This window comes from Hirundo rustica, chromosome 18 (genome assembly GCF_015227805.2).
Source record: "Hirundo rustica isolate bHirRus1 chromosome 18, bHirRus1.pri.v3, whole genome shotgun sequence".
Lineage (NCBI taxonomy): Eukaryota > Metazoa > Chordata > Aves > Passeriformes > Hirundinidae > Hirundo > Hirundo rustica.
The window spans coordinates 9,174,123-9,187,545 of NC_053467.1; the positions used below are offsets into that span (position 1 = coordinate 9,174,123).

Genomic DNA, 13,423 nt, shown 5'->3' on the forward strand with positions numbered 1-13,423 from the left:
CTTCAGTGCTAATGTGTGGTTCTGCACAGATGTGTTTTTTCACTGTCCCATTAGCCTTGGCTCATTGCAGCCCTTATATCTTGGGAGACCTTCGTGTTTCAACTTACAGAAAAATCTCCCCCAAAAAAGTGAAGATAAAAATCTATTTAATTTACCTGCTGCAAAGACGTTCTGATAAGAGGTTCAAGTTTTTCTCTCTTGCCTTGCAGCGAAGATGCTCCTTTTCTGCCCAAGGTTATGCTAAACCAGACCCCAACATGTTTGATACTCACTCCTCCAGCCTGCTAGATCAGATTACTTTTAGCAGCAGTATTTGCAGAGATGGGTAATCCCCGTATCCTCATGGAACACGCACGTTTGTTTATAGGCTTAGGAGACAGAAAATGCTCGATTTTGCTGGAGCTCTTATTTGGGCACAGTTCATGTGCCATGCCCTGCCTGGGCAGAGGCTGGGGCTGGTTTTCAGCAGGGTAATCATGCAAAGACCCGATTTACAAACAAATGATTTTAGGATAGAAATAGTGAAAACAGATGTGCTGTAGGGGTGCTGGAGAATGAGCTTAGCTCAGTTCTTTGCTGTGACATGTGCAATGCTTTGGTGGCTTCTCCAGCCCTCAGTTCAGTCATGCCAAAACAGCGCTTATAAAATCATCCTGCCTTGCAAAACCGTTTTTTATATAGGTGTTACTTAAAATATTTCTGGAATTGCAGACATAAATTTACATGAATTTTCATACTTTGGTGTCAAATATTTATTGTAGCAGTTATATTTTTCAAAGAGGTAGTGAGCTAACTAATTTCCTTTCCCTCCTTTGGGGACTCTAAAAGGAATTTCAAAGGCGTGCTTGTTCTTGAGAACAAGTTGAAATTGTTCTAAAATTGAAAAGCCTAAGCTGAGTGTGTGATGTAAAAGCAAAAACTGGGTAGTAGAAGGCCCTGTCTAAATTAAGGACTTTCAAAAGGTATTTGCTGGTGTTGATTTTATTACAAATCTTTGGCTTCTAAAAACATCTCCTGCAATCAGCAGGCTGTTTATTGTTGATCTTTGTTCTTTAGGCGTGCTAACAGCAGCAGGATTTCACCTTGGCTCTGTCTCTTGTTCTAGCAAGTGAGTGCAGTTCCACCTGCCTGTGTTCATCAGCTGCATTGTCGCTGGTCTGGGCATGAACCACGCTGCCAGATTTGTTTGGCACCTTTTTGTTTGTGTGTGTGGGTGAACAACAAGAGGCTGTCACAGTTCTTGCATTAATCTTTTTTAGCTCTTTGTTAAGAATTTAGTTTTCCTCTTAACATCCTTTTCTCTGCAAGAGTAAGGAAATTTAAATTTCGATTAAAAGCTAGATTTAGAAGAAATAAAGTAATAAAAAGCTAAATTTAAAGTAAATAGTGTCATTCTGATGATGGTTTAGTAAATCACCTGTTGGCTGTTGCCTTGAATGTTGTTCTATCACACAGTGTGGAAATAATTAAAAAAATGAAAAATTCACCTATGAAGAGATCATAATTTTCAAAAATTTGATAACAGCAGTGATAAGAAAGGCTCTCTCAGCTCAGACAGACATTCCTGCTTGGTTTTGTGTCCAGACCGTGGCTGGAGACAGGAACAGATGCGCAGGGACGGGAATAAGAGATTTTCATCTCTGGGAGGACAAGATGAGGAAACATCCAAGGCACAATGAATGCCCTGTGATTATGGTAATAGGGCCCACACGATTATTTAGTGAATGTTTCTTTTCAGCATCGTCCCTAACGCCCATTGTGAATGCCTTGTTGCTTCTCTGACTGAAATGTACAGCACCTACCAGTGCCTGTCCTCTGGACGCTGAAGTGCTGCGTTGGAGCAGACACTTGAATGTGATCTGATGAAGTGCTCAGCACCCAGGGGTAGATGCAGCACGATCTCAACACGACAGCATTTTTGAAGGAGGTGGTTTTGTTATATCATTCATAAAGGCGCTCTCTACCTCAAAGAGGAGACAGAATCTGGTTTGTGAGGGATTGATACAGTTTTCATGCAGTTTCCTGTGATGAAGTAGTCCTCTTGTTGCTGAAAAGCAACATGGATTTTCTCTTTAATTTTTGGTATATGTTAATTTTTTTTTTCCTTTAAAAAACAACCCAATAACAATAAAAGAATGAGAGAGGGAGGAGTGGAAGAGAAGCCATAGTGCTTGGCAGCAGCTCTGAGGAGAGCAGGAGCTTCAGGGAGTGCTCACCAGGGCAGGGAATGGCTGCTCAGTCACTTTGTGTTGTTTTGTTGGTTGGGAATGTGGAATATCTGCTAATATTCATTAGGGAAGATGGTATTTGAGGTCTTTGAGGGATGAGAATGCTCTTGTCCTCATCCTTTCTCTCCTCTCCTGTTTCTCCGCCTCTGCGTCCTGCTAGAAACATCTTAAAGTATCAAATTAAAACCATCATGGGGAATACCTAGCTTTAAATGTAGAGGATTTTAAAATTTTTCTTTAACAAATTTGCCTTTTGTAAAACACCTCCCCTCATGGTACCACCTTTTCTCTTCCCACGTACCAGCTGGAGAGACAGCCCTCCTGCCAAAGAACCTTTTGCTTGTTCCACCTATAAATGAAAAAACTTTGTGTCTATAAATGCTGTTAAGTGAAGAGATTACTAAACAAAACGATTTACTTTGGTCAATGTGGTAAACATGTGACTGGTTGGAGAAGCAGGATGTGTCCCCTACTCCCTCTGGGTCACATTCCATGCCTGCTGCCCTGTCTTCTGGTAAAAAAGTGACAACTCCAATAGTTGGAGCTCCTCACAGCAAACTGCCTTAATCCAGACCTACATGGAGCAACCAGCTGAAAACCCAGTAATTAAGACAACAAAATGTTTGAAAAGAAAGGCCTCTCCTGTTGACACAATTTCTTTTTAATCAGGTCTGATTTATGAAGAAACACTGAACATATTTTCTTCTAAACCAGGCTAAGGCTCTAAGTTATTTTAGGGAGCAACAGCTCTTTCTCTTAGGCACAGGATGGATGCCATGAGCATCCAAGAGAAACCAGTTTTGTACAGAGACCTTGGGCAAAATCCTGGCGTAAAGAATTTTGTGTGAGGATCCCAGGCCCAGCATGGAAAATGTGAGGGCTTAACCCCTGCAGGGACTTAAGGCATCTCTTAATGAGCTCTTTAGTGTTATTAAATAATGTAGAAACATTAAACTGTGCGATGTTGCATCTGTTCTCGTTCTGTTTGCAGAAGGATGCTCCCAACCGTAGCACGGATGGCACATTTCCCTGTTAAACTTGCAACATGCTCATGTGCAATTTGAGAAAATGCCCTTTTTTAAAAAATTTATTTTAACTTAGCTTCAAATTTTCCCCGCGGAAGCTGGGCAACCAGCTGATATCATTCCAGAATTGAATGCTACAGCTTTAAGATAAGGTGCCGGGCGCTCTCAGCGCTCACACAGCGGCTCCTCCCGTCCGCTCTTTTTTTCCTTTCTCATGCTGAAAATACCCCACCATGTTCACGATAAGAGATTTCTCTTTTTTTTTTTTTTTTTCCCCTTTATTTTTTTTGTTATTTTTCTTCCATCCCCCCCTTCCTCCTTCTCCGAAATCCACCAAAACTGAAGAAAAATCCAAGTGACTGTTCTTAGCAGCTGTGTGGCCCGGAGTTCAGTGGGGAAGCGGCTTCCTGCCGTCCCTATTCATCACCTGCTTCAAAGGCGGCCTGGCCGCTCCAGTGTGCAGGCCAGGTAGGGTGCCTTTGTGCGCAGGCGGGAGGATTAATATCAAAGCTGCAGCAACCAGGCCCTTGGTCTCGGGCTGCCATTCAGGCAAGCGGGGAGAGGCTAAGAGTGGCCAAGGTCACAGCATCCAGTGTGGTGCGGACTGGGAACGGCTCCTGAGAATAGAGGGCTTCTTATGAAATCATGGTGCAAGCTTGCGGCACAGCAGGTGCCCTTCTGGAACACATACATCTGTTTATGTTGGGATAGCGTAGCTGACAACGGGATAATAGAGCTTTGTTTTTTTTATAATTTTCTTGCCTTTTTTTTTTTTATTTAAGGGGGGAAAAAAAAGACAACTCTATGCGCCAGCGTTGAGGAATATCGCAGGAAGAGCGTTCAGTTTGGAAATCATAAAGAAATCTTGCGAAGCTTTAATTGCTGGGGTGGGGGGTTTTGTGTGTGTATACTTAAGCGAAGGGGCGAGCAGGCTGCCTATTAACCATTTAGGATCCTCAGCCCTGCTGAGGAGCAGCAGCGGGATACGGGGGCACCCGCCACACAATGCGACAATGCCTCCCCTTTTCTTTTTTTTTTTTTTTTTTTTTTTTTTTTTTTTTTTTTTTTAAATATTATTTTTTTTGTACGCTTCCGACGTTTGTACCAACAAATTGGGTAAGGATGCGCTGGATTTGCTCGGTTGTCTCCATTGTTGGGATTGTCTGGAGGAATTCTGTCACGCTAACGGTGGCTTTTTAAGAGGTGAGGTAATAGTGACGTAAAAATAAAATTGCCAACTTGATGAAATTAAGGGGGAAATTAAGCTGTAGACGAGTTGTCATGACGACAAGGATGTTCTATTGATGAACTGTACTCCTCCCTGTCCAATCAGATAGTGGAGCTGAAGCTGGAGCATGAACAGGAGAAGACGCACCTATTCCAGCAGCACAACGCAGCGCAGAACTGCCTGGTCCGAGACCATCAACGGGAGATCGAGAAACTGGAGAAGCAGCTTCACGCTGCCATGGCAGAGCACGAGAGCCAAACTCAGGAGAGCAGGCAACGAGACGGCCAGGTAACGATCAATAACGCTTGAAAGGCGTCCGCTTATTAGAAATTGCTGATAATGAGTGTTTCCTGTTTGCCAGCATTGTTGGTGGTGCTCGCTGGGGGAGCATTTGCGAAACTGGCACATAAACGTGATTTCGTTTTTCTTTTTTTTTCCTTTTTTTCTTTTTCCGCTTTCCCCCCTCCCTTCCCACTGCTGAATAGGGCTTTAACTGCAAAAACCACAGGTAGCCAGATTAAAAATCCCATGGTGCGCTATAACTCGGCCTATTTATAATCTTGTCTCATTTTCTTTCATGATGGATTTGTTTAAGAAAAAAAGGTATCTGTTCTTTTTTCCCCCCCAGCCCTCAAACTCACCCTCTTTTTCTCCTTTCTGGGCAAATCCATGTGAATTATATCTGCTTCGTTCGTGTGCTTTTTTTTTGTCTTAAATCTCTGCAGGTAACTCACAAATGGCTTTATTTCCTTTTGTTCGTGTCTTTTTTGTTTCAGTTTTTGCATTGTACGTTTGGTTCCATGTGTCGGATGTTTGATAAGATGATGTGGGTTTGGGGTCGCTTACCATCACGTTTATTTTCCTACACGCACGCACCCCTCCCATCCTCCATCTCTGTGGTCACTGTTGGAAGCCATTTGGCAGAATAACCCCCAGCTGGGGTAGCATTTGACTCTTCAAACTTCTGGATGAAATGCACACTGTCAGCATGGAAAATGATCTTTATGAGTTTTCACTTCAAAAACCATCTTACTGCCTTTTTTTCAATCTATTTTGTAAGGATGGCGTGGTATAGTTTCCTAAGAGCCTTTATTAAAAAGGCCCGCGATGGCAATATTCTAAAAACTAAGGTGATTTTCTAGTTTAAAGAGTTTATAGGAAATAATCTTGCCTGATCAGCGTTAGAATTGCTTATCACGCACGGATTATTTTATACCAAACTGGACATTTTGGTAAAGCATCTTTAAAAACACGTTTTCCGCGCAACGCCATCCTTCCCTAGGAGATTTTAGGCTCAGACTAAGAGGCATTTTCGCTCTGCTTTCCTGTAGACTGGTAGGCTGTGGCTGTTACTAACACCTTTAATGGAGCTAAATGAAATGGAATTGAAAATTTACTTTTGAAATCGATTGGTTTTTCACTTTTTGGACAGCTCAGACTATCGAAATCTGGCTTAAGGAAATCCATTAGGAAGCAAACGGCTTCCTGGGGGAGGTTGAGAGATATATAGCAAAGCCAGGACTTATTTCACCGTTTCCACCATTGTGGTTTTCCAATGAAAATGGGATATACTTTGTGAAAACACTTGAGAAAGAGATACTCAGGTGGCCTGTGGGGGGAAAAAAAAAAAAAAAAAAATTTAAACCTCGCCTTTTACTTTCCGCTGCATTGTAAGGGCGAACAAAGCCTTAAATGGTTCACGGGATTGGTTTTTATCTTTGCATTTTTTCTTTTGGCCCACGATGGATTCATCTCAGCTCTGGATCTGTTTGCGAGTATCTTTTCAGAGTTGTAGTTTCCTCTCACCTGCATTTCTGCTGATGGTTTGGGGTTTTTTTTTGTTTTGTTTTGTTTTTGCGGACAAAGGCAGAACTGTAACTCTCACGTTAAAAAAAGGCAGTTTTGGAAGTACACTGAATTATTCTGTCTACACACCAGTGCTCATCTCAGTTCCTGTGTTGCTCTGTAACACTGAGTATAAAAGGAGAGGGACTCTCTTCAGCAAATCGTGAGAACTGGGAGGTGTCTCTAGGTCCAGCTCTGGTTTGTGCTCTTGGGGCTCATTTCTGGCAAAGGTTGGAGCCCGAAGTTTGATTGCGCTTTCTGTTTGCCAGGGGATCAACAATGCTACTACAAGTGCTTTGTGGAAAGCTGGGAATTTTCATAGCTATTGGGGGAAACTGAACAGTCTGAGAAGCAGAGTTTGGCCTTTTTACAGAGCTTGTCTTTGTAGTTTGAATATCCCTGTACAGTCATTTGAACGTCACTGCCATGAGAATGACATGTAAATCAGGGAAGAAAAGGCAGTTACTTTGACTAGAAGAGCTGTTGTTTGTTTAAATTCTGGTGAGACTCTCCCAGCTTTCAAGGACGCAGATTTTTCCATTTGGGAAAATAAATTGCTCTTCATTCCTTCCTCTGCTCTTTGTATTCAAATCCACCTCTGTCTTTGCGGTGAGCTCAACAGACAATACTGGCGTTTCTTGTGGAATTATAGCACAGATTTTTAATTTTTTTTAAATCTTTGCATATGTTTACTAAAAATGCGTGTTTTGGACATCCGACGTGACTAACGGCCAATGTCCTTTCTGAAACCTTTGTCAGGCTCTTAACAAAGGTAACGCAGCCATTTAATGGGTATTTAACAACACTGCATTTTAAAAACCTGTTAACTTGGAACCATCTTTGACAGCAGTAGTTTTTAGGAGTGTTTTGTGTCCGAGCTAAGGTGAGATGAAATAGGAGTGGAGGCCATTTTGCTTGGCAAAATGAAAAGTGGATTTGCTGGGTTATTTGAAAAATTTAAATAATAATTAGTGTTAATCACATACGAGTAGCTTGGTTTGAAGGACCTATCTGCTCGGTGTTGGGTGAATGATGTGAAAGCACCATTATTAAAGATATTTGCTGGAAATCTTTCTTAAATCCTTTTCCACATGAAAGAGTAGCGAATACATATTTCTTAATATATGTGGTTAAAATATGTATTTCTCACTATATTCCTGAAGACAGCTATGACTGACTACTGCAGATCAATTTCTTTTACTAATACTGTAAAGATTAATTTAGTGTTTTTATTGCATATCCAAGGTCTCTACTTTCCCATAGGTCTTCAGATACTATGAAAGACACTATACAAAATAGTTAGATTTTATTCAAATATAAATGCGTTAATGCTTTAATCTCAACTGGAGTATAAAACTTACAGATTTTAATTAAATATAAAACAATGTTATTTCTTCATGAAGTACAATCTAATATATTTTCAAGAAAGGAATTTGATTGAAGCGTATCACCTTTTGCATTGATGATAAATTTCTGGATAGTGACTGCATTCTGCTTGGATTTCTCCATTTCTAGGAGTCGCTCTGATTTTTTCACCTGGGGTTGTAATGCTTGGGGAGGGGTAAATTGACTTGTAGGTCAGTAAAAGTCAGAGCAGTACAAAGGCTTTTATGCCATGCTGTGTTCTTGAAGGCTTTTAAAATCCTGCACATTTTCTATGAACTGCCCTAATGTTGTTATTCTTTAAACAGTAGCTAATCACACAGGATTGTGGGATTTTTTTAAAGGATAGTTTTGAATCACTACTTCTATTTAATTTAGATCTCTGGATTTTCTTTAGGAGCATTTCAAGTTTGCTCATTCATTCCTCACCTCCCTCAGTAATTTTAGTTTGTCCATCAGTTCACAAAACAGGGAGCTCCTTGCATGATGGAAACCTTCCTTTGTTTTAATAAAAGCAGTCTTGCTACGGAATCAGTGATTTTCTGAAGCAAGCCTCCAGGTCTTGGAGAATATATCCAGTTTGCTTGGCAAAATGAAATAGCAAAGTTAGGAAATTTTAATAACTCGAAGCGGAGGGGCTGATGTGTCTGTGGTGCCAGCTGTGCCCTCATATTTCCCCTTTATCCTTTGAATGTCCTTCTCTTCCCCAGCATCTGCCACGTGTCCTCAACCAGCTCAAAGATTTCCATATTCCAGCTGCTGTACAGAGTTGGAACATTTTCCTGTTCCTTCTTCCACCGTTGACCTTTGGGCAAGAAGAAGAAATAAAATGTACCCCTGTAACATCAAATACAGTGTTTGGCGCTGGAGGTGAGGAAAGAAAGTTTCCATGAGGAAGCTGAATCCTCTTTCCAGGTTCTGTTCTGAGATAATTGGCCAGGCCGCTGTGTTCATCCAGTTGTAATTGGGTCAAGAGCAGCTGGAGTGCTCGGGCTCGTCCTGCCCGCGGATGTCACGGTGTTTAATTTTAACAGGCAACGTTTGTGCTCTCAAAAATGAGGCTGCTCTAGGAGATCACTGCTCTTTTGGGGTGTCTTGGGGCTCTCAAGAAACCCTTATTGGTTGGGAAAGAAAAACCTTGAATAGTTCTGAAGCTCTGTGAGCACAAACACTGAGAGCAGAGCTTGTTACAAGAAATCCCAAACAGGCTGGAGGTGGTAAGAAGAGTTAATAAGGTGTTATCCCATGGCTGAAGGATCCATTTCCTTTTTCCTCTCTTCCTTTGTGAACTTTCCATAATGCCCTTGGCCCTTACCATCCTGGTTTGCTTTCCCTTCTCAGAAATCAGCAGCTCCTCCCCTGGTGTCCCATGTACACCACATCCCATCGCTTCTTTTCTGGCTTCTCCTCTTCATAAATTTATTTCTCTGCACTTGGGATCAACAGTCTTTCTGCAGGTATTGCTTTGCCACCTGGTTTTGTCTGAATTAATTTGAACCTGTGGAGTTAAAATAAAAACCCAGTAGCAATCACTGTTTTCATTTCAGCAATGACAGTTATTTTCATTCCAGCAGGTTCTTGGTATATGTTTGTGGTTCTGTGTAGATAATTGGTGTACCAGCCAAGTGGGGGAAACAGAGGACATTTATCTTGGCCCCATAAATGTGTGAAGGGTGGCTGTGCTGCTGTGTGTCTGCTGCAGAGTTCTGTCAGCTATTGACAAGAGAAAATACAGAAAAATAAAATCAATAGAGACATTACTTACTTGTTTAGTGATAGCTAAATCCCCAACTCATGCCCAGTTTCTGTCTGTATGCAAATACTGCTGCAACAGTAACTTTGCAGTACTATATAAATGCAAAGGATTTGGGGAGCATTTTTTTTCAGAATAGGAGACTCTCTTCAACTTTGATCTGAAAGAACCTATTGTTACCTACAGATAAATCACTGATCAACTCTTCTGCTTCATGTAATTGTTTTAATATCTCCAGACACCAGTTCCCACATGATTATTCTCCCAGTGTCAGTGGAAGCAATTTGCTTGAGGGGATCTGGAGGGTACAGATAGAGGTAGACTGGGAAACATTCAGATGCTGATGGTGCTGCTGAAGTCACTTCTGTTTACAGTTTGGAGTAAATAAATTATATGACTCATTTTTTTGTCTTTTACTTCCTTTTCTGAGCAGATGTCTTAGGCATGAGAAGAAATGCACTGCTTGCAATGCAGGCTTTCTCTGCTGCCAATCTGAATCCTGGAGTTACAATTTAAATATTTGTTTGTTGTATTTTGCTTGGAGAGTGGCTCTTGGGCTGCCAGTCAGACTCCTGTAGACAGACAGCCGTTCCCTTTTAGCCTTTCCCAAACAAAAGCTTTTGGCTGTATTGCAGCATGTTTAATTTACCACCAGTCAGCCCAGGATAACGAACACGACTGTTGATGTAAAGTATTTAAAGTTCCAAATATTTGTTGCAGCACTTGTGTGGTTTTCCTTGGTTGTTATTCACAGTCTGCTGACTCAGGGCTGCCGTGGATCCCATTGATGGGGAATATCTGCTGAAATCAGGGATCTGGTGGTGGGTCCCATGGAGACGTTCACACTGGGCTTTCACTCAGAGCATTGCTGTGAAATGGTCAAATGCAACAGTTTCTTGTGGAAATACTCAGATACTGTGAACCCACAGAGCTGGTTTTCACTTGAGTAAATGCAGGGGAGCTGTGGAAGAATTTGGGCTGCAGCATTGGCGTGATCTTTGAGAGAAGAGTTAAAAATGACCCTTTGCTCTGAACTAAGCAGACAGTGCAGGTCAGTGTTCTCTCCATCAGGGTCTGGGTCTCCTGAGCACACCCCCATCCCTGCTCAGGTGAACCCACCTTGCCACGTTTGTGTTGCTGTGTCCCACACTGTCTGAGCTGCTGCCTCGGGCTGGGACACCTTTCAAATGCCTGTTGATCCAGCTGTGAGCATCTTCCTCACTTCATGCACCCTTCCAGGTGTCCTTGTGGACACCGGGGTGATCATCTCTGTCTCCAATGTTTTTCCTTGACTCTCACTCTTTTTGTTGGGACTGAAATTGGATTGTGAGGAATTTGGGGTGGGAGGTGTGACTTCACTCTCTCCTTTTGTATTTCAGTCAGCCCAGCTCTTGAAATACTTAAAGACTTTTTGTAAGGCATACATAATAGTGCACAAATTGTCATCTGCTTATTAAAAATGTTAAGTTAACTTAGGAGACAACAGACATTTTGTGCTGTCTACAGTGTATGTAAAAGAGAAAACAGTTGCCATAGAAACTAGCTCATCACATAGTATGAACTCTGAATCTGAGATGGAGCTCTTTTCAGCAAAATGGACTTTCTGTTTCTATAGTATGAAATTGAATATATCTGGTAGTTATTATAACATTTCAATCAGTGTTTTTATGTTCTTTTTTGTTTCATTTTAAATATTGGTGGCTGAAGGTGGAGTGTATAATTTCACTTGTCTGGGGGCAGGGTGTAGATTGTATGGCAGTAATTTTATTTAATACCAGTGCTTCTTGATTAGAAAGAAGTGATTATTTCCTGCAAAAATGTTAATAAACATAGATTAATTTCTCTGAATAGAAATGAGATCAGTTTTGCTCATGAGTGAGATATAAAGGATCTTTATGCCAGGTTTAAACACATCCACTAGGTGTGGCTTTGCAGGCAGGGTTTGTGTGTGATGGCTGCAAGGAATGATTAATACTAATAGACAATAAGCTGTGCATGGTGTGAAATCAATTTTCACATTAAAGGTACATTAAGGAATCCTGAAGTCAGAAATGATCAAATACAAACAGGTGCATGTACAAACACATTGTAACTGCAGCATTTGAGGTGGTGTAATGTAACTTCTAAGCAGGGAGGCAAAAATACTGTGTCAGTCCGCAGAAATCATTGATTTACAATAAAGTATCTTGATTTTGATTTGATTAATCTCTCAATCTCTTGATTTGATTGAAGGAGCTTGTGCTTTCTATGTGAAGATCAGTGTATGGCAAAGCCAGACTCTGTATTTGCTTATTGATATTACTTCCAATTGTATCCAAATCTTTAGACTGTAGTTTCTCTGATATTGGATTGTTCCAAATATTAATATTACAAATATTAACTTATTCAGTTAATATCTGCTGCACAGAGGAGGGAATGCTTGCTCACAACTTTATTAATGGTTTTCAGGTCTTTTGAAAATTGCTTTTTCTGTTACCTTGTAATGTGTTTGCGACAGTTGTTGAATAGTAGGAGGTTGACTTCTCCTAGTCCATAGAACAAGTGCAGCAATTTGGAAAACAGCAGTGCCATCCACTTCAAACGTTCCCCTGAGTGCTGAAGGGACATCCTCTAATGGGAGACCAGCATTCATTCTGGAGTTTTTTCACAGCATCATAGAATAATTTGGGTTGGAAGGACCTCTGGAGGTCACCGTGCCCAACCTCCTGCTCAAAGCAGGTCTGACTTCAAAACCACATCATGTTGCTCAGGGCCAAGTCCAGCTGAGTTTTGAAAAACCTGCACTGGTGGAGATTTCCCAGCCTTCTTGAGCCATATGCTCCAGTGCTTTCCCAATCCATTGTGAAATCCCTTCTCCTGAATATACAACTGGAATAGCTGTTGTTAAAATTTGGATCTGTAGGTTCTTGCCCTTCCTTCAAGAGGAGTCTGCCTCAGTCTTCTCCACACTTCCTTATGTTCAGTTGAAGACAGCAAATCGGTTTTTTTCTTTGGTGTTTAGTTCTCCAGGCTGAATGAACCTGGCTTGGTGAACTCCCTGCAGGTCCTGGTGGCCCGTTCCTCAGCTTGCAGTGCCTGAGGGTCCCTGTGGATGGATCCTGCTCTCCACACTGACTGCTTACCCAGGAAATGCCACCCGCAGTATGGCACAGTCATTGTGTCCATCATCCAGGGCTTTGGAGCAGATGTTCAGCTCCATCAGCCCCATCTGAACTTTGAGAAGTGCCACTTGTTGTCTGACTCTTGACTCCTCCTGTTCAAATCCTGTGAGTTCTCTGGTCAGCCCATGTCCCTTCAGTTTGACTGTACAGACCCTGTAAATCTGTATCAAAACCTTGCTAAAATCAGGATGAATGACACTGACACTTCTCCCCTTTCACTGCAGAAGACAATTACTTTATTCAAGCCTGTCTTGCCCTGGTTTATTCAGCTTGCTGTTCCCAGTGACCCTTTTATGCTTCCTGTGCCTGGAAATTAATTTCATGGAGTTTTACACCATCATTCTTCCAGGGATGGAGGTTAGGGTGTCCTGTCCGTGATCACCTACTAAAGTGCTGTGTATTGCAAATTAAGTAGTTAAATTTCTTGGTGTGCTTTTCCTCTCATCCCTTTTCTAAAGAAAGATTATCCAAAATCAATTTAGTCTCTCTTCCTTAGGTCATCAGATGTTAATTCCATTCACTTAACTGCCACCATAAATCAAGTTTTGAACAGTAGTCTGGCTGTTAAATGATATATATCTTGATAGGAGAGATTCTATGATCTGCTCAGTTCCTCAATTCAAGGGTATTTTAAATACCAAGTGAAAGAATGAGACACTGGGCGAGAAATGGTGACAATCTGTAGTTTGGAATGTTAACACCACTTGTTTTGGCAGCAATACTGCTCGTAAAACAATAAGATCCATATGGATGCTAATTTTCCCAATTTTGAGTAATAAATACAACCTCTTTATGGTTTA

General features: G+C 41.4%; 1 protein-coding gene across 4 annotated transcripts in view; it reads left to right on the plus strand.

Moving 5' to 3' along the window:
* Window positions 1–13,423, plus strand: part of CEP112 (centrosomal protein 112) — a 157,420-nt gene that overhangs the window by 66,679 nt on the left and 77,318 nt on the right. For all 4 annotated transcript variants that reach the window (XM_040081786.2, XM_040081787.2, XM_040081788.2 and 1 more), the window contains exon 20: window positions 4,587–4,769. In XM_040081786.2, the coding sequence (XP_039937720.1) occupies window positions 4,587–4,769 (183 nt within the window). The remainder of the gene's footprint in view (window positions 1–4,586; window positions 4,770–13,423) is intronic.